Source organism: Lepidochelys olivacea (genome assembly GCF_965140295.1).
Source record: "Lepidochelys olivacea isolate rLepOli2 genome assembly, chromosome: 4".
Lineage (NCBI taxonomy): Eukaryota > Metazoa > Chordata > Testudines > Cheloniidae > Lepidochelys > Lepidochelys olivacea.
In genome coordinates, this window is record NC_140414.1 from 117,739,813 (window position 1) to 117,766,207 (window position 26,395).

At 43.7% G+C, this 26,395-nt stretch overlaps 1 protein-coding gene across 8 annotated transcripts in view; it reads left to right on the forward strand.

Annotated features, from left to right (window-relative positions):
- LCORL (ligand dependent nuclear receptor corepressor like) overlaps positions 1-26,395 on the forward strand; it is a 179,228-nt gene that overhangs the window by 53,195 nt on the left and 99,638 nt on the right. For all 8 annotated transcript variants that reach the window (XM_084626503.1, XM_084626499.1, XM_084626497.1 and 5 more), the window contains exon 2: positions 163-228. In XM_084626503.1, the coding sequence (XP_084482629.1) occupies positions 163-228 (66 nt within the window). The remainder of the gene's footprint in view (positions 1-162; positions 229-26,395) is intronic.

Below are 26,395 nucleotides of genomic sequence, written 5' to 3' on the forward strand. Positions count from 1 at the left end.
AACAGCACTATAAATAAAGAAAAATTTCTACAAGATAAATTGTAACAATTTTTAGTTGCTACATTTGTTTAAAAAGTATTTGCCTAATTGTGGCTTTTATGTTGATTTATTTTGGGGTAAAGGGTTTTGTTCACCATTTTAAATCTCTCTTTTTGTTTTCAGGTTTTGAAAGTATTTTAGAAGGGCTTTATGGACCAAGGCTACGAAGAGACCTCAGTTTATTTGAAGGTAAATGGCTCATATTTAGTGCACTGGGTTTTATTTACTAGCTTTTCATTTAGTTAGAAATTTTATTTTTAAGGATTTATAGAAGTCTAAGAAGGAAATGTGAAGCTATGAAACTTTGTGTTTTCCCTAATGCATTTTTTCATCTTAGCCTCCTTCCCATCCTCATACTTTCTGTACGTATACAGAATTAGTAGCTGGAACTTGTTAGTAATGAATTGCCTGGATTAACTAGGCATCCCTAAGTATCTGGCACAGGAAAGATTTTTTTTTTTCTGGAATATTGTATCTCTTATTAACTTTCTTTTTGTGAGCAACTTTTAGAAGGGAAGGCAAACAGTTTAGTTATCTGACATTGTTGCTATCAGAATTAATTAGGAATCAGGTGGTTCTCAACAGCCATTAATTTTGCATAATCACCTACTCTTAAGAGGCTAACCTAATTTTTATAATACAGTCTTCTTCTAGCATCCACGTAACCATCTTTTCTCAAGTTTGCAGAGTTATGCTGGAATAACTGTAAACAGTTACAATTTTTTAAAATTCAAGTTGATAGGAAAATGTACTTTGTGGTGTGATGTTAGTAAATGATGGTGCCATATTAATGGTTTCTCACTAAAACAGTGCGGGTGAAGCCTGCATGAACGTGCCTGAATTTTTAAAAAGAAAGGACATTGTCAAATCCATTTTCATAATTTATTGAAAAAGCCTGCTCTTTCTATAACCACTTAGCTACTCAAAATCTTTTCCCTTGCCTTACCTTTCATTGCCTTGCAATTTGTTACTGACTGTCATAAGTGTTATGTTATGGCAATGTGAGAGATAAATGTAGTGTGTAGCATGGTATAAAAGCTTTATTGGAATGAATTTGAATAACTGCATTACTTGAAGGTGGCAACTCCATGACTAAGTTATGCAAATCATTTGTTAGTAAAATCTTCTACAGTGTTCCCTCATTTTATATCTTTTGCATTTGTTTGTCTCACTTTTTTTCCTCCCCCTCCTCCCCCCCGAGAATATTTTTAAAAAATTGTGACAATTTTTGATACTGTTTTTTGTTTCCCTCCATCTGTAAAGCCAGGAGTGCCATCAGCCAGAGATTATAAAATGTCTGTGTAATTTTTACATGTTCCTAAAAATAACTTTTCCAGAATGTCAGTTTTAGGTATGATACAGTACTAACTGATTACTGTGTACTGTGGTGGAAACAAATACACTTCACCATTTGGAAAGGGAAGGGAGGATTCCTGGCTTTCTAATGGTGTAAAGCACTCCTTTTCTAGACATAATTACTAATGGGCACAGGACACTAGATTTTAAACCTATTAGTGATCCAAGGTTTGAATATTCCTGGGCACTGGAATTTTTATATTTGGGGCATAGAAAGAAGAAAAACCTTTTTATGGTTTGTTTTGTAAGTGGATTGAAAGCAGTTCAGAAGCATGGAATGTTGGTAGTATTGGGATAATGGGTAGAATGCAGATGATGCAGGTAAAGGAACATGATGATCTACATGACAGATTTCACTGCTCTATAATTGGTGCATTTATGTATATGGGATATATTAATGGGGAAGCTGGTAGTGACCCTCTCTCTAGCCTGGCTAACACTTTCCATTATAAAGAATTTGTGAAATCTTTTCTTTGAAAAGGTCTCATATCTCCCTTGTTTGCAATAGACCTTGGATATTTGACATTGAGAATTCCCTTGGACTGCAGAAGTGCCTTTTCTGTGTCCCATGAAATTCCATTCAGATTTGGCTGAGATATATAGTGTTACATTGCCATTTTCTGTCTCTCATTATTTAGGCAGTATGCCTGAATCACTGTTCTGAACCCTGGGCTATATGTTTGACACCCCTGCTGGGTTCATACCACTGCCGCTACAGCGGCAGCACACTAAACCAGGGAACTGCCAGAGCAGCTGTGGTAAGGGAAAGAGAAGGAGTCAGACTGGGATGCCCTCCCACTATATTTTTTAAAATTGATTTGTATTACAGTGGCATCTAGGAGGTTTGGCAAGAGCTCCCTTTATCTCCAAGTTCTACATTGATAACACATTAGAGGTCATCTTATTCTTGCTTGAAGTACTCCGTTCACATCCATTGCTTCAGTGGTCAGAGTCTTTCTGACTGTCATTTAACAATGAACTCCTGGTTACAACTGACTAGTTTCACATCCTAGCTTTGAATGACATTGCATTTTATCATATTTGCCTCTTCACATGGGGCTCAATTCAGCAAGGTACTTAAACTCATGCTTAATTAGAAAAGGAGTACTTGTGGCACCTTAGCGACTAACCAATTTATTTGAGCATAAGCTTTCGGGAGCTACAGCTCACTTCATCAGATGCATACTGTGGAAAGTACAGAAGATCTTTTTATATACGCAAAGCATGAAAAAATGGGTGTTTACCACTACAAAAGGTGTTCTCTCCCCCCGCCCCACCCCACTCTCCTGCTGGTAATAGCTTATCTAAAGTGATCACTCTCCTTACAGTGTGTACTGGGCCATTTCCAGCACAAATCCAGGTCCCGTCCCCGTCCCCGTCCCCCCCGCCCCCCGGTAACAGGAGAGTGGGTTTGTTGGGGGGGAGAAGGCCCAACTTGATTATCATACACATTGTAAGGAGAGTGATCACTTTAGATAAGCTATTACCAGCAGGAGAGTGGGGGGGGGGGGGAGAGAAAACCTTTTGTAGTGGTAAACACCCATTTTTTCATGCTTTGTGTATATAAAAAGATCTTCTGTACTTTCCACAGTATGCATCCGATGAAGTGAGCTGTAGCTCACGAAAGCTTATGCTCAAATAAATTGGTTAGTCTCTAAGGTGCCACAAGTACTCCTTTTCTTTTTGCGAATACAGACTAACATGGCTGTTACTCTGAAACCTGTCATGCTTAATTACCTTGCTGAATTTGTGCCTTAGTTCTTTGTCTTATTCGAGGGACAAGGTGGGTGAGGTAATATCTTTTATTGGACCAACTTAAACAGTCTCTTTCCATCTTGTATTTTGCTATGATAGACTGAGTAAGTTTCCCAGACCTGAAGAAGAGCTCTGTGTAAGCTTGAAAGCTTGTCTCTCTCACCAACAAAAGCTGGTCCAATAAAATATATTACCTCCCCCACCTTGTCTCTGATATTTTGGGACCAACATGGCTTCAACAACACTTCTTTATTCTATTGTCAGTTTTATGTTTAGAATCAATAAATTCATTTTTTGAGTAACATCAAGGCACTGACGCTTGGAGGTGTTTGAGGCTTCTTGAATCAATGAATCCCTCAGACTTCATGTTCCTTCACTCACCAACTATTGAACATGTCAGTTTCCGACTACATCATTAGACCCAAAGCTTCATTACTCTTTACCTGGTCCTACTGCAGCTTTATTTATTTTAATTAACAAGCTTTTCTTGCCTTTTCACCCAATCCATAGAGAACCTCTTGGCCCCAAACTCCAGCAGCATAACTTTTACTAAACAAATCAGTTGGTTCACTTGATGCGGTATCAGGTTCTCCCTCTCTCCCCCCTTTTGCTTTCTTCTTTTGCAGATAGAGAAGAAACTGTGGTGGAAAAAACACTTTTTTTCCTCCTTCAGGTATTTAAAAAACAAACAAACACGCTTTGGATTTTTCCGAGGAAGGTGGCAATGGGTATGTGTTTTGAGTTTTGGGGGAGGGATGGTGGTGGATTTGTGTCATTCTGGAGTATTTACAAGAACATAACACTTGAAAGCTTTGTGATACTAGAAATATTATGCTTTACTTTCATCCACCAAATGGAAACTTCAGCTGTTTTAAAAAGTTAAAAGGGAAGTGATGAGAACATCAAGCTTCTTGCTGTGTTTATTAGGAAACAGTAACAATGCTATAGGAAGTGAATTAGGGTGGAGTAATTGATTAATTGGTGTGTTTGTGTGGGGGGCACATGTTTTGTGGATGGAAAACTTCATGGGGCTTGATTTGTGGTAACCTAGAAAGTTCTGCAAGGTAGGCATGTTGTCTGACTCCCATATGTAATAAAACAGTAAGTCATGTATCTATCTATGCCAACCATCCTAGACCATTACGACATCAGATGCAACTCAATTAATCACCACCCTTTCTCCAGGTAATTTTGAAAATTGATTCATAGTTAGGATTTTATTGTTCTTTATAGGCAATTTCTAGTTTCATAGTAGTTGATAGGGCTAAGAACATGGGATGCCGCTTTGGTTGTTTTCTTGCCAACCAGTCTTTCCCCTCCCCCGTTACCTGGGCCTGGGTAGTGGATTATGCCGAAGACACCAGGATTCAAAATCTGTGCTTCCTGCCTTTGCTTGTTTTCCATCAATGACTAGTATCAGTGCAGTTTGTACTTTTTGGAGGAACCCCACGTTGTGTTCAGGTGCCATATCTGCCTCTCCTTCCCTGCCCGTATGCAAAAAGGCAGAGTTCTTGCCTCAAAAATTACTTAATGGAAGCTGACAAGGGACTGAAATCGGATCCTAGCCAGGGAACCCTTCCCCGTACATTGGCCTGAGCAACCTCAGTGTTCCCCCTACTATGCAACCTCCATCTGGCTCTGCTGGTACCAGTGCTATGGACTTCGTACCGTGGCCTACCCATGAGTCACAGAAGCATGCACATAAGTAAGTCTTCCTCCAAGTCCAAGAAAGACATTGCACTGTCTACAAAATCCAGCCCCGGAGGAACTACTCGTTCTGAGGCTCACAAGAGCGAATAAAGGCTGAACCGCTCACCAGATCCATTGATACTGATCTCAGACCCTCATGCTCTACCTACTTCAGCTCTGCTGGTGTCCCAAGAAATGTCTGTTCCGAGACTGATGCCTTTACTTGTTCCGATCCCATCAAAAAACCAGTTAACATTGACTCTGGGGAGACTCAAAAGCGTTCCTGGCACCCACAAGCTATTTGCCTCAGAGGGACTGAGGTTTCCTCATGTTTTGCTGTGCTTACCTTCTACCCATGCTCTGACACATCCTGTTCTGAGGCTCCATCGGCACTGCCATTTGCGGAGATCTCATATTCCTCCAATTCTGAGGATATGAACATTCGCCAGGGCCTGCCACTCCTGTTCCGGAAGCACGACTACTGAAGGGTTCTGATGGCACCCTACAGTTCCCCACTTTGTAGGTAAGGCAAAAGAGGTACACAGCTCCTTGGGCACAGGTTCCACAACAGCAGGATCAACCAGGTTGGCCATATCGGAGCTCATGGCTTCAGTATTCACCTTCAGACAAGTCCTGTTCATCTCTGGAGAATCATAGACTTTAAGGACCATTATGATCATCTAGTCTGACCTCCTGCACAATGCAGGCCACGGAGTCTCACCCACAACTCCTGTAACAAAGCCCTAACTTATATCTGAGCTATTGAAGTCCTCAAATCGTGGTTTAAAGACTTCAAGGTGCAGAGAATCCTCCAGCAAGTGACCCGTGCCCCATGCTGCAGAGGAGGGTGAAAACCCCCCAGGGCCTCTGCCAATCTGCCCTGGAGGAAAATTCCTGAGCATGGGGGCCAAGTCTCGCCAGCCAGATAGCCAGGAAAGAATTCTCTGTTGTAACTCAGATCCCACCCCATCTATCATCCCTTCACAGGCCATTGGGCATATCTACCACTAGTAGTCAAAGATCAAATAATTGCCAAAATTAGGCTATCCCATCATACCGTCCCCTCCATAAACGTATCAAGCTTTGTCTTGAAACCAGATATGTCGTTTGCCCCCACTGCTTCCCTTGGAAAGCTGTTCCAGAACTTCACTCCTCTGGTGGTTAGAAACCTTCATCTAATTTCAAGTCTAAACTTTCTGATGGCCAGTTTATCAGTTTGTTCTTGTGTCCACATTGGTACTGAGCTTAAATAATTCTTCTCCCTCCATGGTATTTATCCCTTTGATATATTTATAGAGAGCAATCATATCTCCTCTCAGCCTTCTTTTGGTTAGGGTAAATAAACCAAGCTCTTTGAGTCTCCTTTCATAAGACAGGTTTTCCATTCCTCGGATCATCCTAGTAGCCCTTCTCTGTACCTGTTCCAGTTTGAATTCATCTTTCTTAAACATGGGAGACCAGAACTGCACACAATATTCCAGATGTGGTCTCACCAGTGCCTTGTATAACGGTACTAACATCTCCACATCCCAAGACCGCATTAGTTTTTTTTCATAGCCATATCACATTGGCAGCTCATAGTCATCCTGTGATCAACCAATACTCTGAGGTCCTTCTCCTCCTCTGTTACTTCCAAGCAATGCATCCCCAGTTTATAACAGAAATTCTTGTTGTTAATCCCTAAATGCATGACCTTGCACTTCTCACTATTAAATTTCATCCTATTACTATTACTCTAGTTTAAAAGGTCATCCAGATCTTCCTGTATGATATCCCGGTCCTTCTCTGTATCCCAGCTTTGTATCATCTGCAAACTTTATTAGCACATTCCTGCTTTTTGTGCCAAGGTCAGTAATAAAAAGATTAAATAAGATTTGGTCCCAAAACTGATCCCTGAGGAACTCCACTGGTAACCTCCTTCCAGTCTGACAGTTCAACTTTCAGTGTGACCCGCTGTAGTCTCCCCTTTAACCAGTTCCTTATCCACCTTTCAATTTTCATATTGACCCCCATCTTTATCAATTTAGCTAATAGTTCTCCATGTGGAACTGTATCAAATGCCTTACTGAAATCTAGGTAAATTAGATCCACTGTGTTCCCTTTGTCTTAAAAAAATCTGTTACTTTCTCAAAGAAGGAGATCAGGTTGGTTTGACACGATCTACCTTTTGTAAAGCCATGTTGTATTTTGTCCCAATTACCATTGACCTCAATGTCCTTAGCTACTTTCTCCTTCAAAAATTTTTCCAAGACCTTTCACACTGCAAATGTCAAATTTTAACAAGCCTGTAGTTACCTGGATTGCTTTTTTTACTTTTATTAAATAGGAACTATATTAGCAATTCTCCAGTCATACGGTACAACCCCTGAGTTTACAGATTTATTAAAAATTCTTGCTAACGGGCTTGCAATTTCATGTGCCAGTTCCTTTAATATTCTTGGATTAAGTTTATCTGCTGCCCGCTTTCCCCCCCCCCCCCGATTTAGTCCAATTAAGCTGTTGGAGTTTGGCTTCTAGCTTGGATGTGGTAAAATCTACCTCCATATCCTCATTCCTATTTGTCGTCCTACCATTATCCCTAAGCTCCTTATTAGCCTCATTCAAGACTGAGGCAAAGTATTTGTTTAGATATTAGGCCATGCCTAGTTTATCCTTAACCTCCACTCCATCCTCAGTGTTAAGCGGTCCCACTTCTTCTTTCTTTGTTTCCTTCTTATTTATATGGCTATAGAACCTTTTATTATTGGTTTTAATTCCCTTTGCAAGGTCCAACTCTACATGGCTTTTGGCCTTTCTCACTTTATCCCTACATGTTCTGACCTCAATAAGGTAGTTTTCCTTGCTAATCCCTCCCATCTTGCACTCCTTGTAGGCTTTCTGCTTTCTCTTAATCACCTCTCTGAGATGCTTGCTCATCTAGCTTGGTCTACAACTCCTGCCTGTGAATTTTTCCCCCTTTCTTGGGATTCAGGCTTCTGATAGTTTCTGCAACTTTGACTTGAAGTAATTCCAGCCCTCCTCTGCCGTTAGATCCATAAATTTTTCAGTCCAATCCACTTCCCTAACTAATATCCTTAATTTTTTAAAGTTAGCCTTTTTGAAATCAAAAACCCTAGTCACAGATCTGTTTTTGTTTATCCTTCCATTTAGTTTGAATTGAATTAGCTCATGATCACTGGAACCAAAGTTGTCCCCTACAATCATCTCTTCTATGAGGTCCTCACTGCTCACCAAAACCAAATCTAAAATGGCATCTCCTCTTGTCGATTCAGCAACTACTTGGTGAAGGAATCCATCAGCTATTGTATCCAGGAAAATCTGAGCCCTATTATTATTACTAGCACTTGTCCTCCAGTCTATATCTGGGAAGTTAGTCTTCCATGATGACACAATTCCCATGAGTATTTACTTCTTTAAAAACATTTAAAGAGGTCTCTATCCATATCCCGGCGGTCTATAGCACACCCCAAGCACTATCCCAGGGCAGACTCTAGTAGCTTTCTTCACCAATGTGATTTTTTGCCCAGACAGACTCTTATCCATTCCATCACTTCTTATTTCTTTACAGTCTACCTCAGTATTGATATACAATGCTACTCTACCACCTTTGCCTTTATTTCTGTCTTTCCTAAACAGCACATACCCTTTGATACCCGTACTCCAGTCATGACTACTATTCCACCATGTTTCTGTTATCCCTGTAATATCTGGTTTCATTTCCTGCACCAGTAGCTCTAGTTCCTCCGTTTTGTTACCTAGGCTCCTCGCATTGGTGTACAAACATCTTAATTTTTGCTGTTTGGCCTCGCTCACATTCTGTACCCTATTAGGCACTGTCATTCTACAGCCAGTATAACCTATTAGACTGGTATCCACACTGCTCTTCCTCCTTGTATACATTCTCCTACCCATGGCTGTATCCTTTCTTTCTTCATTTTCTTCCCTCTCAGAGAATAACTGGCGTGGAGATTACCTGGACGTCTCCCAGCCACCTCCCCCAAATTCCTAGTTTAAAGCTCTTGATCAGTTGTGCCATCCTCCATCGTAGAAGTCTCTTTCCCTCCTTACTCAGGTGAAGTCCATCCCCAGAGAACTCCCCCACTTCACCCACACAATCTTTGTCCAATAGACATTCAGAAATGAGGTTAAACAATGCACTGATTAGCCCGGCTCTGACAGTACTGGTGGATCTGTAGAGACTCTTGTCGTTGTCTCCAGACTCTGCCATGTCATTGACATCTTCCTCCCCACTAGATCACTACTGACTGTTTCAAGAGCTGCTACGGAGGATAGCCACTGCTCTTGAGATCCCCCTAGAAGAGGTGCAGGACAGTCAGCATCAGTTACTAGACATTCTGCACACATCAGTACCAAGGGTGGCTCTACCGATCAATGAGGCCATTCTTCAACTGGCGCGCACCATGTGGCATACCCCAGCCATATGCATACTGACTCTGAAGGGGCCAGAAAAAATACTATGTTTCTTTCTTTCCCCCCCCCCCCCCCACCCCAGATGTCAGAATTTCTATTTTCATACCAGCCACTTAACTTCTTGGTGATACAGGCTACATTGGAGTAGATCAAACAACAACACCTGTGCTCCACATTGTCAGACAGGGAAGGTAAGAGACTGGGCCTTATGGGTCGAAAGGTCTTCTCGGCTGGACTACAGTTCCGGATCTCTAACTACCTGGCACTGATGGCTAAGTATGACTTTATAAACTATGGCTGGATGAAAGAGATTGCAGAGAGGTTACCCTAACAGGATTGTAATTGCTTCCAGGCAATTTTACAGGAAGGCAAGTTAGTTGCCAGGCCCATACTTCAGGCTGCAGTTGATTCAGTGAACATGTCCTCATGTGTATTAGCAGTGGGAATAGTCATGAGGAGGGAATCCTGGTTACATTCCACAGGATTCCCTAGAGAGGTGCAGAACACAATCAGAGACCTTCCTGTCAAGTCACACCTCTTGAACAAGAAAACTGATGATCCATTAAACTCACTAAAAACTCTAGAGCAGGGGTTGGCAACCTTTCAGAAGTGGGGTGCCAAGTCTTCATTTATTTACTCTAATTTAAGGTTTTGTGTGCCAGTAATACATTTTAATGTTTTTAGAAGTTCTCTCTCTCCTAAAACTAAACTACTGTTGTATGTAAAGTAAGTTTAAGAAGCTTAATTTAAAATTAAATTAAAATGCAGATCTTATCAGTTTAGTATGATCCTTGCCTTTGCTTTTCCTTGCTGAGTTTTCCAGTGTCTGGCACATATTTGGATACTTTAAGCTGCACACAGGCTTCTGAGTGATCAGTTGTTAACCGGCTCCAAGAGGGACAGAGGACAGACTTCATGTGTGAAAATACCTGTTCACACAGGTGTGTGGATCCAAATGCTGAAAGCATTGCTAACGCAATTTTCTTGAAATTAAATTTCACTGGCAGGGATGTCCAGCAGGTCAGAATAGAGGCCCCATGATCTCTCTCGGTAGCTTCAAGTGCACTCCGCTGATCTCCAAACTTTGATGCCCACAATTCTGAGTTTTTTAACTGAATGAGCTGCATTTTGAAATCTTCAACACCCATCCACTGAAATACAGACAAATCCAAGTAGCTTTCATTGAACTTTTCAGATTTAATTAGAAAAGAGAGCATTGGGCCAAACAGCTGGAAATCTTGAAATCTGTCAGAAAATTCTGATTACAGTTCTTGCATGTACATTCCACAACTTCCAACACATACAAGAGCTATCGATACGTTGCATTGTCAATGTCGATGAGATTGGAAAGTCGAAGTTCGAATATCCCAAGAAAAAACTGCTAGTTTTACAACAAATGCCTTTCAGGTTTTATAAAGATCCAGAACCGTTTGCCCTGCACCCTGGAGACGGAGGTTGAATTCGTTTAGGTGAGTGGTGATCTCAGTTAGAAACATGAGCTTACACAGCCATTTATCATCATCGAGTTTGGGGTAGCTTTGTCCTTTTTTGACAAAAAGACCTTGATTGCATCAAAACAGTTTACAAAGTGCACCAAAACCTTGCCACAACTTAGCCACCGAATGTTGCTGTGAAGTGGAATGTCGTTATAAGCACTGTCTATCTCTTCTAGAAGTGCTTGAAACTGTGAGTCAAAGCAGATCGAGCAACAAGGAAATTCACAATTCGCAGCACTGTATTCATCACATTATTAAGCTCTGAATTAGAAATTTTAGCACACAGGTTGTCTTGATGGATGATACAGTGAAGTTTGACTGTCAGGCAGCCAATTTGATCTTCCAGTAACTTTACAAATCCCTTATGTTTTCCGACCATGGCAGGAGCACCATCTGTTGTCACACACAATATTTTTCTGATGTAAACACCTTGCTCTTCAAAATGGTTTACAAAAGTTCCCACTATATCTTCCCCTTTTTGTTGTGCCATGCAGGGGTTTTAGGCCACAAAGTTCCTCTTGCATTTCATCGGAAGCACAATAACTTGCAAACAACTGCCAAATGTGGAACATTGTTTATATCCATGCTCTCATCAACATGCTAAACACTGCTGTGTCTTTTAATGCAGTAGTCTGCTTTTCGTTAATGTTTTCTGCCATTTTGCTTACGCGTGTCTCAACTGTTCTGGCAGGGGCAGATAGTTCTTTTATTCTAGATAAGATTGTATCTTTATTTGGCAAATCATTGAACAAAACCTCTGGACTGCTGAGAAACTTTTTTTATATATTCTCCATCTGTAAACAGCTTTCCATTTGTTTTGTAATACACTGTACAATCTTGTAACTTCTTTTCTTTGGCTTGATTTTTACTTACACTTAAGCATTTAAAAACACTGCTTTGCTTCTAATATCCTGCTACTGCCTTTTTGATTGATACAGTCCTGTCTGCTTTGTCAAGAAAGGACGGGACCTCAGGTGGCAGGGGTCCGGTAGTAGAACCCCAGGCTGGCAGGAGAGCCCTGAGGCTGGCGGCCAGGACCCCGGCAGTGTGAATGCCATTCAAAATCATCTAGCGTGCTGCCTTTGGCACGTGTGCCATAGGTTGCTGATCCCTGCTCTAAAGCCACCTTACAATTCTTCGGCATTTATACACTGGCACCAAAGAAAATATCGCCTACCACCACGCCAAGGCTATAGATCACCACATTTCTGCTGCTTATGAGCCTCTTCGGAGTGCCCTGCAGTACGCATAACCAGTCTGCCTGTTCTGGCAACACAGACCTATGCATAACACTCAATTGTCATGAAAATGGTATTTCTGAGTGTGACTAGAGAGCCGACAACCATTCCATATACCAACGTTCCTACCATCCACCTCATTTGTGGGTTATCTCAAACTCTTTCAACCAGCATGGAGATCTATAACAACAGTCAAGTGGGTCTTGGACATTGTTTGCCTTAGAGAGACTGAAATCAAGTTTATGACAATGCCTCCTTCATAGCTCCCCACCACCACCTCCCAGAGATCACTCTCAGGACAGTATTCTTGCCCTAGAGGTGGACTCCCTCCTGCAGAGAGGAGCAGTGGAACCAGTCTCTGCAGCCTTTCAGGACACAGGGTTCTATTCCAACTGCTTCCTGGTACCCAAGAAGAAAGGATGATGGAGACCAATTTTGGATCTCCAACTCCTCAACCTCTGGATTCGCAAGCCAAAATTCCATGTGGACTGCTTGTGGCCATCATTCCCTTGCTAGAAAAAGGCATATGGTTTGTGGCTTAGATTTGCAAGATGCCTACTTCCATGTCGATGTACATCCCGACCCACTGAAGATTCCTGAGGTTTAAGGTGGGACCTTGACTTCCAATATAGGGTTCTCCTATTCGGACTTAGAACCACTCCATGAGTCTTCACAAAGGTTTTCTCCATGGTAACAGCTCACCTCCGATGTTAGGGAATCCTCATCTTCCCTTACCTGGATAACTGACTGCTAGCAGCACAGTCCAAAGAGAGAGCTCAAGGATTGACATCCCAGCTTTTTCTACTCCTCTCCTCTAGGAGTGAGCATCAGTGTCAAAAAATCAACTTTTTCGTCCTACTTGGTCCCTGGAATTCATGGACACTTGCATTGACGTGGCCTCCACATGAGCTTATCTGCCACAGGATCAATTTCAGAGCCTACTAGACCAAATAGCCCTAGACACCTTCAATCTTTTGGTTTTGTCCAGGGTCTGCTTTTCCCTCCTTGGGCACATGGCAGCCTGCACGTACATCGTGCCCTTTGCCTGCCTGCACCTTCACTGTCTATAGCAATGGCTACAAAGGACCTATTCTGTTATACACCAGTCCATTAACGCTATACTCAGTGTCTCAGTGGAAGTCATCTCCTCACTTTGGTGGTGGCCAGACCCGCCACAAGTCTGCTCCATGTTTTGCTTTCTCCCATCTTCGCCAAGTGACAATAATGACACATGTCACTTGCAGCCTGGGGTGCTCACATGGGAGATCATGTGACACAAGGCACCTGGACCACACAAGAGGCCAGGATGCACATAAAGTATGCCACGTGTTCTTACCAGCTGTCCACTATCGCCACATTCTGATCATACAAGGGCACATGTGCAGACTGCCAAATGATACTACTTTCAAAAGCTCTAGCTCCGGGTGCATAGCACATGCACATAACCCTCAATGGAATGCAGATTGGGACCACATATCTTGAAGAACCTCCAGTTACAGGAAAGTAACCTCCCCTTCTTCAAATGTTGATTTATCACCTGTACAGCTCAATGCAATATCCCCAAGTACAACCATCTGTGCAACAATCCAAACAACACACACAGTAATCCCAAACGCACATTTCATTGACCACCTGCACAGATCAACACAAAGTCCAACACACACAGTTGTCCACCCATACTCATAGTTTACATAAAATCGTAAACGTGAGCAGTGAAACCACTAGTTGCCCTATAGAAAGCTGACTAGTCCATCTTCTTTTTTTAGTAATCTCAGTATTAAATTTCCAAGCTTTATTTCTCATTCTAACTGTTGTAAATGTGGAAACTGCTGATTGATACTGCAAGCGTGTTTATGCATTTATTTGACTCTGCACGCCTAAAGTTGAAAGTCCATCCGCTTGGTTTTTAACACTTCTGTGTAATGAAAACAGATACATTTCATAATGTAACACACAAACATTAAGAACTGTTTAGTAGCAAGGTGTAAAATCTTCATGCTTCTCTCAAAAAGTACAGAAAATCACTGTCTTTGAATTCCTGAAGATCACATTTGCAATTGAATGGCACTGTCTTTTGAACTGGGAGTGAAATAGTTTTGATGCCATTATGTTCATCAAAACATAGCTGAGAGGATGAAGATTTAAATTTCCTATTCCAGGCTTTCCTGCAAGTCTTCACTATTACGTTCTGTTCATATTTCAACACCCCAAGATGTCAAAGATCAATGGTAATTGTGCTATAAAAGCAATTCAAACAGTTTATCTTGTTAAGGTTGGAAACCTTTTATGCTATCAACATTGATTTTAGTGTACCATAAAATGAATAAAGAAATAATTGAAACACTTCATTTTGGATATGTTCTTCTAGGCAGATTTAAACTTACAAGTTTAAACTTACCAGATGCCTCAAGTAAATGGGGAATTTCAAGGAAGAATTAGAGAATCCATGCTGATATTAATACAGAATGGTTGGTCAAATCTGAGAAAATCCATAGAGGGGAAAATGCATTTCTACTTGAAATCTATGCCTGGGGAAAAAAATTCCACAGAGTATTGCACTCAAGTTAAAACCCTGTTAGCCTGGAAGACAATGTATTATTCAGAATTGAGATGAAATTGGGCATTAAGGTACTACCAGTATCACCTATAATAAACTCCTCTCTTAGATAGCATGACAGTGAATATTCCAGCTTCCTTGGGTGAAAGAGCTGTGTCATCATCCTCATGCTGCCCTTTCCATCTCCAAGATGGTTAACAGAAAATACTTTCTGCTTAGGGAACCCACCAGCTGTTTTTCCGATCCTCATAGCGTGGATACGAAAGCCTTTCTGTAGAAAGCTAGGCTGATCAAAGTCATAGTAGTTTCCTGGGACAATGACTTGAGACACTGGGGTGCATTTAGATGCCATGTTACTCCTAGGGGCATTCTGCACCAAAAAATTAAATTCTGCACAGAATATTTTAAAATTCTGTAAAATTTTATTTGTGAAAATAACACTACATAATCATGCCAGTTTCAATCATTTTGGTAATTTATTTCAAAATACCTGTCAGTAAGTATGTCTGTAACAATACAGACACACAAACAAACAAATTCCCCCAGGAGTAGAGAGTTAAAGAAACCCCTAGGGCAACCCAGTTCCTGTTTCTCTGCCCCCTTCCCTCCTGCCAGACACTCCCCTCTCAGAGCCCAGCCATGGGGCTCCCCCATCAATACACCCAAACCATCTCCATCCCAGAGCGCAGCTGTGGGACCCCTAGCCCAGATACCCACACCCCAGAGCCCAGGCATCCCCCCACCCCAAGCCCAGGGATTCAGAGGAAGAAACAGCCTGATGCTTGGTACCAGGCAAGCTTGGAGTTTCCTCTGTGCCGCCCTCTCCTTCCCTCATGGCATGCTGGGAACTGGAGCTGCCAGGAACCCTCTAGTTCCCTTTCCCTCCCCCAGCTGTGTTTTGTATGTAGGAGCTGGGCTCTGCCAGACCTAGTGGTAGCTAGCAGCACTGCAGCCCATTTCTGGCGGGGAGGAAATTCTGCACGCACATTAATTGCAGCAAAATTCTGCATTGTCCAGTGGTGCAGCATTCCCCCAGGAGTATACTGCTCTGCCTGAAAGGACAGAGCCTTTCCTACTACTACCTCCTCAGAAATATCCTGAAGCCCTGCCCCTGCACGCTGAGAGTGCCACAACAGCGAGTGAGAGGGACAGTGTGTCCCTCTCAAATGCACGAATGCCCATTCCCCCGCGCCCCCAGCAGTGATTTTATGTTTCTACTGGCTGCTCCGCACGCCCAAACTGACCTGCACTGTCAGGGAGGGGCACGTGACCACCCTTGTGGCTTCCCTTTGCTTCCCCACAGAAAAATGACATCTGATGGGGAAGCAAAGAAATTGGCGGGGGGACATGAATTCTGCACATGTGCAGTGATGCAGAATTCCCCCCAGGAGTACTGTGTATACCAGTTCATTGAGCTAGCAGTTAGCACTGGGAAATGCTGCCTTTCCTGCCTTTCTTGGGAAAATGCCATTTTTAGCTGTGGGGAAAAGGCCTTTAAGGGGCTTTCTTCCAAAACAGAGACTAAATGCGTAGACCTGGGTAACGAAACTTGAGGATCCAGACCTCCTTTCATGTTGGTGATACAGAATAGAAGATAGTTATCTCTGGCATTGGTGTCCACGGGCATCTTTGGTTGTACTCTTCATGCTTTCATACAGCATTTTAGGAGAATCACAAAGCTCTTCAGAGCAGCTGAGAAGAGCCTGTTTGGTGTAGCCTCACTAAGGCAAAAGAGTAAAAAATCATCCTTTCTCTTGGTGTATGCAATGTAGTTGTAACCATGTTGGTCCCAGGATATTAAAGAAACAAAGTTGGGTAATCTGGTTTATTGGAAGTTGATTCCATAGAAGATATTAACTCACCCACCTTGCCTCTCTAATCCTTTCTCTTGGGTCTGTCATTCAGTCATCCTATGTTCATAAAGAGGGGAAAAGGGAAAAAGCTCCCTGGCAGGGCACTTGGACTCCATTTTTATCAAAATTCAAAAGGCTTTAAGCGTTCACCTCACAATCAGAAATATTCAGATTTTTTTTTTTAAAGAAAGAATACCTACCTTGTCAGGGAAGAGCAGAGGTGATCTGTCACCGGCGTGTGATGTTAAACTCTTTTATTCTGATTGTGACTTTGTTTGGCCCCAACTGTATTCTTAACACCTTAGTATGTTTCTACATGGTGTACCCTGTTTGAATTTTGATTTTGTAGGCAGTCACAAGCCACATAAAGAACTGTCATCACATCCAGCTGACAAACTATTTCCTAGCTTGCCTTTTTTGGTGGTAATCATGTCAAAACATGTGGTATTCTAATATCCTGTTTGGCAGGGTAACAAGCCTTGTGGATTGGAGGGAAGCAGCGATATGATATATCTCAACTTTAGTAAGGCTTTTAATATGATCTCACATGAACTTCTTATAAACAAACTAGAGAAATAGAGCCTAGACAACCCTACTATAAGAAGGGTGCACAACTGCCTGGAAAACCATACATAGAGTAGTTATCAATGGTTCACAATTGGGGTGAAAGAGCATATGGAGCAGGGTCCTCCAAGGATCTGTCCTGGTTCTGGTTCTATCCAACATCTTCATAAATGATTTGGATAATTGCATAGAGAGTACACTTATAAAGTTTGCAGACAACACCAAGCTGGGAGAGGTTGTAGGCACTTTGGAGGACAGTATTAGAATTCAAAATGATTTTGACCAACTGGAGAAATTATCTGAATGAAATACGACTAAATTCAATAAGGATAAATGCCAAGTACTACACTTAGGAAGGAATAATTGATTGCGCAAATACAAAATGGGAAATGGCTACTTAGGTGGGAGTACTAGGCAGTCATTTCCCATTTCCTGTTCATGGAGGATAGGTCTATCAATGGCTACTAGCCAGGATGTTCAGGGATGGTGTCCCTAGCCTCTGTTTGCCAGAAGCGGGGAATGGACGACAGGGAATGGATCACTTGATGATTACCTGTTCTGTTCATTCCCTCTGGAGCACCTGGCATTGGCCACTGTCGGAACCAGGATACTGGGCTAGATGGACCTCTGGTCTGACCCAGTATGGCTGTTCTTGTGTTCTTACTGCAGAAAAGGATCTTGTTTTATAGCGAATCACAAACTAAATGTAATTCTGTTGCCAAAAAAAAAACCCCAAACATCATTCTGGGATATATTAGCAGGAGTGTTGTAGGCAAGACATGAGAAATAGTTCTTCTCGTGCTTGCTCATGTCCATTTCACGTTAGATGTGCCCATACCATGTGCCCCATTGCCATCCCTTAGTGGTATCCATTGGGCCAGCTCTAGCACCCTTTGGTGCCATGCTATAAGGGGCAACGCTGGCTCCACACCCTCTCAGTTCCTTCACACTACCTGTGACGGTTGCTGGAACAACTCTTGCTTCGGGAAGGCATTATTCAGTGGTTTTGTCTTTAGGTTAGTTTGTGTTTTAGTTTAGTAGTAGAGTAAATATTATTAGCGTAGATATTTAGTTGCCCTCTCTTAGCATTAGAGGGGCTCCCTTCACTCCTGAGCTGGGCCTGCCCCAGTTCCCAGGCTTCAAACCTTGTGCCTCCTATGGCAAGTCTGTTCTAGTCAGCAACCTCCTGCTTCAGTTATCTGAAGTGTCTGGGAGAGGCTCACGTACGACAGCACTATCAAATCTGTCGAGACCTTAAGCCTTGTATGAAGAAACACAGGGAAGCTAGACTGAGGGCTATCCTAATAGAAGCTGCACTTAGACTGGTGTCAGAGCTAAGCTGATTGGATTCAGCACCAAGCACCTTGGCTCTGGTATGATGTACCCCTCTGGCACTGCACGTTTCTCAGCACCTTTCTCAATCTCCAGTGCTGAGGAAGAAACATAAGAAGCAGCAGTCTGAGAGATGACGCTCCTTGGTGCTGAGAGAGGACAAATGGGGAGGGCAGCAGAGTGTACCTGCATTGAGCCACTCCTGCACCGCACAGTTCCCCAGACACACCACCAACTGTGCCCCGTTTGCAAGGGCTATTGAGTTTGGTACCGGACCTCCCGCCGACACCAGGAAGTGATTGCGGTGCCTTCCACCCCAGAGGCCTTCACAGCATTCAGGGACTTAATAATCACTCCTGGTACTGCTGACCCCAATGGGACAACCTCTGGCTCTGATGAGCACAACGAGCAGAAGGGGACATGGGGCTCCAAGCTCTTCCGCATCACTGGTCCCCTCAGTATCTGCCCAAGGCAAACTGGTCTTTCTGTCATCCATGAGGGAATGAGATCAGACGGAAGGTCCTCTCATGGATCAGTAACTGATTGAAAGATAGGAAACGAAGGGTAGAAATGGTCAGTTTTCAGAATAGAGAGGTAAAGAGTCGTGTTCTACAGGGATTGATACTGGGACCAGCACTATTCAACATATTCATAAATGATCTGGAAAAATGGGTAAACCATGAGGTGGCAACATTTTTAGATGATACAAAACTACTCAAGTCTAAAGCAGACTGTAAAGAGTTCCAAAGGGCTCTCACAAAACTGGGTGACTGGGCAACAAAATGGCAGATGAAATTCAGTGTTGTTAAATGCAGAGTAATGCACATTATGTTTTCCAATCTCAACTGTACATATAAAACGATGGGGTCCAAATTAGCTGTTACCTCTCAAGAAAGAGATCTTGAAGTCATTGTGGATAGTTCTTTGAAAACATCTGCTCAATGTGCAGCAGCAGTCAAAAAAGCGAACATTTAAGGAATTGTTAAGAAAGAGATATCATATTGCCTCTATATAAATCCATGGTACGCCAGTGTCTTAAATACTGCATGCAGCTGTGGTCACCCTGTGATGGGTTGGACCCCTTGGGAAGCCATCTGACATGCAGAGATACCACTGAGCCTACCTGTTCTGCCAGCATTGGCCCCTTTTAACCTGTCTTGCTGAGCCAGGCTCCCCTGCCTTTTCTAGCCAAGCACACAGGCAGGACCACTCCCAGCTGCACAGAGAGACCGAGATCTGCTCTGAGAAGGCTCAGTTTATGGGGCTTGCCACATAATGCAGATGTCCACCCCCAAGAGTACAAACCCATTAAATTTGCCTCTTCCTTCAATGTGGAGGAGGGTATGCACAACTTCTTGCTCCCCCAGTTTGAAATCATATAAACTGGATTATATCATAAACCAGAAATAAATGAATTAACTATAATGTGTATTTTAAGTAGTTAAGGAAGTAGCAGACAGAACAAGGCAGATTACTAAGAAAATAGAGGTTTCAGAGTAACAGCCGTGTTAGTCTGTATTCGCAAAAAGAAAAGGAGTGCTTGTGGCACCTTAGAGACTAACCAATTTATTTGAGCATGAGCTTTCGTGAGCTACAGCTGATGAAGTGAGCTGTAGCTCACGAAAGCTCATGCTCAAATAAATTGGTTAGTCTCTAAGGTGCCACAAGTACTCCTTTTCTTTTTGAGAAAATAGAGCACGCAATCTAAGCTTAATACACTAAAGAAACTGGTTACATGTAAATTCTTCACGCTAAATGTGGTTCTAATAATCTTCTTCACAGGCCAGATGGCCTTCCAGCCTGGGTCCAGTTTTTCCCTCCAGTTCAGCCTTCGTTGTTTCCAGCAGTCATCTTGGGTGGGGTAGCAGGGGAGAATTGATGACCCTGATTACCTCACTCCCCACCCTTAAATAGGATTTTCATAAGGTGGAAGTCCTTTGTTTCTTAGTTTGGCACACTCCCTCCCCTCAGCTTCTTGTGGAAAAGTACAGAATTCATGATGGGTTCCAGTATCAGGTGACATGGTCATATGTTTCTGCAGGGCACCTGTAGCCATTCTTGGCTGATCCACATGTTCACAGGAAGACTAAGCTCCTTTACAGTCCACTGTCGCTTGCTGATGGGCCATCAGCACTGTTGGGCTTTTTCATGGTTGTACCTGAAGTGTTAGCACTAGGTGTGGAGAAAGTAAATAAGGAAGTGTTATTTCTGCCTCATAACACAAGAATTAGGGGTCACACAATTAAATTAATAGGCAGCAGGTTTAAAACAAACAAAAGGAAGTATTTCTTCACACAAAACACAGTCAAATTGTGGAACTCCTTGCCAGAGGATGTTGTGAAGGCCAAGACTATAAAAGGGTTCAAAAAAGGACTAGATAAATTCATGGAGGATAGGTTCCTCAATGGCTGGTAGCCAGGATGGGCAGGTATGGTGTCCCTAGCCTCTGTTTACCAGAAGCTGTGAATGGGTGACAAGGGATGGATCATTTGATGATTACCTGTTCTGTTCATTCCCTCTGAAGCACCTGGCATTGGGCACTGTTGGAAGACAGGATACTGGGCTAGATAGACCTTTGGTCTGACCCAGTATAGCCATTATTATGTTCTTATATGAATGAAGTCTTTCCCAATCCGGCACCAGTCCCTGGGCACTGACCGGCAGAAGCAAAGGGTACTGTTCCCCCGTGGTCAGCTCGGGAGGACTCTTCTTCGCAGTCAAAGAGAGGCTGGGTGAAGGGCTCCAACAGCCACCACTGCTACCCATCCTACGTCCTGCCAGCACTGGCTTGGAGCACAGTGAACTATTCAGGTCCAGTGGCTGTTCTGGAGTCTGTGGGAATTTCCCTGGGTACTGGGGCCCCTACCCCTAGTACCTAGTTCCACTGGTACTACATGGTCAAATCCAAAAGGAGGGCCTCTACGTTGCCCCATTCGGCACCCAACCCAGACTGTGGTACCAAGACCAGTACTAACACAGAAGATGTGGGTCCAGGGGACATCATAAGGGCAGAAGAAAAGGAGAAAGCCCCCCTCTTCCTCCTCCCCCCAGGTGAAGCAGTCTCGGGGCTGAGTGACTCACTGTCACAAGATGAGTTTAGAGCCCATCAGGAACTTCTAAAGAGGATAATAGCCTCATTGACATTTTGACTGCAGCAGCCTCATCTAAAGTGGCCTACCCATCAATGAGGCTGTTATGGGCCCAGTCAGATCCCTGTGGCAGACCCTATCTTTTCTCCCTCCTGCTTCAGAGGTTAGAGAATGGGTGTTCTCACCCTCCTTCAGGTTCCCTAGTGATGATAGTGGCCAATGAGAGGGACAGACAAGACGAGGCAAGCACTATCCCCAGTTAGAAGGACTTAAAGACACTAGACCTTTTTTGGCAGAAAAATTCATTTGACTGGAGGGTTCCAACTTTGTATTTCTAACCAGCAAGTCCTGCTTGGGAGGTACAATTACAACGTTTGGGAATCTCTGGAGAAATTTAAAGACTTGCTGCCTCAGGACTCCAGGCAAGAGTTTTTTCTGCCCTATTAGAGGAAGGAAACAACATAGCCAGAGCCTCACTCCAGGCAGCCCTGGCCACAGCTGACATGGCAGCCAGAATGATGGCTTCCGCAGAGGTCATGAGGCGATGCTAATGGCTTCAGTCTTCGGGATTCTCACTGAAGGTTTAACAGTCTATCCAAGACCTCCCATTAGAGGATACCTCTTTTCTCAGAGCAAATGGACGTGCAAAGTTCCATGGTCTGAAGAACTTCATGTCTACTCTCAGATCACTGGGCTTCTATTCTCCAGTTCCTTTGAGGAAGCATTTCAGGCTCCAGCAACCGGCCCGCTTCTTGGCACCACTGCAGAGACAGGACCTGCTGAAGAAAAGGAGTAGGGGTTCTAAACATTGGCAACCATCCCTGTTCACCTCAGCCTCGCTACCGGGATGTCTCAGGTACTCGGGAGGCCCCGAATAGAACTTTTGAAGGTGCACCCAAGGGTGCTATATCAGTTTCTGCATCAGATCGTGCCTCCTTTTTGTTTTTTGACCGACTCTCCCACTTCATTCCAGTTCGGACCTTTGTCACCTCTGACCACTGGGTGCTGAGTACGGTGGTGGATGGTTATACCCTTCAGTTTTCTTCCTATCCTCCCTCCCATCCCATTTCAGGAACCCTTCTCAGGAGCAACTGCTAGCCCAAGAGGTACAAGCCCTCCTATAGGTGGGAGATCTGAAGGAGTTACCTCAAAAATTGAGAGGTAGAGGTTGTACTCCCAATATTTCCTAATTCCGAAGGGCAAGGAGGGTCTTTGACCCAGCCTGGACCTGCGCTGCATCAACAGTTATCTCTAGAAACTGAGGTTCTGCATGGTCTCCCTGGTCTCCATCATTCCCTCCCTAGATCCAGGGAACTGGTATGCTGCCCTCTACCTGAAGGATGCCTGTTTCCACATTTTCATCTTCCAAGGCCACAGAAGGTTCCTCAGGTTTATTATAAGCCAGACCCATTAGCAATTCACTGTCCTCCCTTTTGGTCTGTCTGCAGCCCCTTTGGTTTTTACGAAATGCGTGGTGGTGGTAGTGTCCTTCCCCAGAAGGCGAGGTGTCCAAGTCTACCCGCACCTCAACAACTGGCTGATCAAGGGCTGTTCAGAGGCTCAAGTAAAGAACAGAATCAGCCTGCTCCAAACGACCTATCGAACAATGGGCCTGTTGATAAATGATCAAAAGTCTACTCTTGTTCCAATACAGATAATAATAGAGTTTATTTGAGCAATCCTAGACTCAACCCAGGCCAGAGCCTATATTCCAGAGGCTCAATTCCAGACAATGTCACATCTTTTGGGGCACATGGCTGCATGTACTTACTTGGTATGACATGCAAAGCTGCACCTCAGACCCCTGTAGATGTGTTTGGCCTCGGTGTACTCACCGAAGAGGCACCACTTAGACTTGGTGCTTACAGTTCCCTCTCTGGTACTCGCCTCTCTCAACTGGTGGAAGGACCCATGGTCGATTAGTGCAGGCATTTCCTTTATCACCCCCATCCCCCAGCCTTCAGTATCCCTAGTTTCTGATCTAGGTAGGGGAGCTCACCTCGAACACCTCAGGACACAGGGTCTGGGGTCCCAGGAAGAGTTCTCCCTACACATACATGTCAGAGCTCAGAGCCCTCTGCTAAGTTTGCCAAGTGTTCCTTCCCCAGATCACAGGCAAAGTAGCATGAGTTCTTAGAGACAACATGGTAGCCATGTTCTACATCAACAAATAGGGAGGAGTGCACTCCTCTACCCTGTGCCGGAAGGATGTCCATCTGTGGGACTTTTGTATGAAGCACACTGTTCACCTCAAGGCTACCCATTTTCCGGGAGCCCTGGACTCTCCAGCAGATAACCTCCACACATCTTTCTCCTCTCACCATGTGTGGTCCCTTCGCTCAGAGGTCACCAGATTCATCTTCCAGAGGTGAGGATCTCCCCCGGTAGACTTGTTTGCAGCCAGGCAGAACAGGAAATGCCAACAGTTTTGCTTGCTGCACTGTCACAGCCTGGGCTCCCTTTCAGGCGCCTTCCTGCTTCCATAGACAGCTCCTATTCTATGCATTTCCTCCAGTTCCTCTGATGCACAACGTCCTTCTGAAAGTCAAGTGGGACAAGGGGAGTATTAATTTTTATAGGTACAGCATGACCATGCCAACACTGGTTCGGCATGCTACTAGACTTGTCAGAAGCACCCCCACTGCCCATCTCCTTCTGCCCAGACCTGATCTCACAAGATCACAGCCGTTTACTCCACACAAACCTTGGGACCCTTCACCTGACCACATGGAAGCAGCATGGTTGAACTCAGAGAAGCAAGCCTGTTCAGAGCAAGTACTCCAGGTCTTGCTAGATAGTAGGAAGCCTTCTACTATGGCTACTTATCTGGCTAAGTGGAAACATTTCTCAGTTTGGTCTTCCCTCCGATCTGTGCTGGAATACCTGCTCCATATGAAATAAGTAGGCCTGGCCTCACATCTATCAAGGTACACCTAGCAGCGATCTCAGCCTTCCACCCCCCCGTGAGCAGCAGGTCAGTCTTCTCGCACAAGATGTCCATCCACTTTCTGAAAGGGCTAGAAAGACTTTACCCTCAAATTCACAAGCTGATTCCACCGTTTGACTTAAACCTGTCAAGACTTGTGGGCTCTGCCTTTGAGCCGCTGGCATCGTGCCCTGTGCTATTTCTCTTGTGGAAGGTCGCCCTCCTGGTTGTGATTACCTCGGCCCCAAGGGTCTCGGAAATCAGGGCCTTCACATCAGAACCACCATACATCGTGTTTTTTAAGGACAAGTTTCAACTGCGCCCCATCCAGCCTTCCTTCCAAAGGTGATCTCGCACTTCCCTGGTAACCAGGCCCTTTTCCTACCAGTTTTCTTCCTGAAACAGTACAAGAATTCAGAAGACGGCGCCTTCACTCGTTGGATGTTAGATGTGCACTAACTTTCTATATCTAGAGAACCAAGCTTCTTTTATAGATCGACACAACTCTTCATAGCAATCACAGAAAGAACAAAAGGCCTGCCAGTCTCAGCCCAGAGAATTTCATCCTGGATAACCTCCTGTTTGCAGACATACTACAAGCAGGGCCCCTTCTGCTATCATGACGGCTCATTCAATGACCGTTCAGGCCTCGTCAGCAATGTTTCTGGCCCAGGTCCTGACCCAAGACATCTCCAGGGCTGCAATGTGTTTGTCAATGCATACCATCTCCTCCCATTACGCCATCGCCCGGCAGGCTTGTGATCATGCCAGTTTTGGGAGAGCAGTGTTGCAATCTGCATGTCTATGAACTCCAAGCCCACCTCCTTTGGGTTTGTGAGTCACCTACCTTGTAGTGGATATGCAATCACTCCAAGAAGAAAAAATGGTTACTGACCTTTCTGTAATTGTGTTCTTCTAGATGATGTTGCTCATGTCCATTCCATGACCTGCCCTGCTGTCAGAGTTAGCCGGCAAGAAGGAACTGAGGAGGTTGCAGAGCCGGCAGTGCCCCTTATAACAGTACATAAGTGCAGAGCACCAGAGGGTGCTAGAGCCAGCCTGACGGATACCACCGAGGGAAAAATCTCCAGCAACAGTGCATGCACCACTTGCACACCTAATGTGGAATGGATATGAGCAACACATCTTGAAGAACAACAGTTACAGTAATTGTGAAATCTCCCTCATTGGAGGTTTTTAAGAAGAGGTTAGACAAACACATGTCTGGGATGGTCTAGATAATAATTAGTCCGCCTCAGTGCAGGAGGATGGATTAGATGACCTTTCAGTGTTGCTGTTGAGTCCGACATTTCTATTACTCTAGTCCAGGAACAATCTCCAATTAGCCTTATGTATAGTAGGACCCACTATGTTCTGTGATTCCAAGGTAGAGGAATTTCGCACAAAATTCAACCCCTGCCACAAAACTGAGCTCCAGAATCCAAGCTTTCTTGTAAAACAAACAAAACTAAACCTCTTTTATGATTTCAAAGTAAGCTTTAAAAACATGAGCTGATTCTCAAGAGATGTCTTCCAGAGTCTGCAGACAGCCTGAAACAATAACTCTAAAAGTTATGAACTGCTAAAGTCATCCAGCAGAAATATTCAGCTAATATGCTTATCCCAAGTCTCACCACCAGCTGTTCCCTCCTGGCTGCCAAAAGCTTCAGCTCTAAAAACTTGTCGTCCGCGCCCCCCCCCCCCATAACTTTTATACTATAAATACAAAATACCGTGTATAGCACAATGCCAGTATAAAATTCTCTTGAATATTGGTACTGTAGGGCAGAATAAAACAAACTGAACTAAATTTAAAAAACATACAAGTAATACTAGTTGCATTAGTCAAGTTATTGAATTAAATATCAACATATCGTCTTCGTTAATTAAATAGTATTTCCTATAGGAAATTACACTGTAAACCTGTGTTCCATAATTTGCACTAGCCACCACAGACTCCCAGGTGAAGTTTTAAGGTGTTGGTTTTAATGTGTGAAACCCTAAATAGTCTTAAAGTGACTCTAGCTAACGATCTCCTGGCTTAAATGAGAGGCTGCTGTATGTAGGATG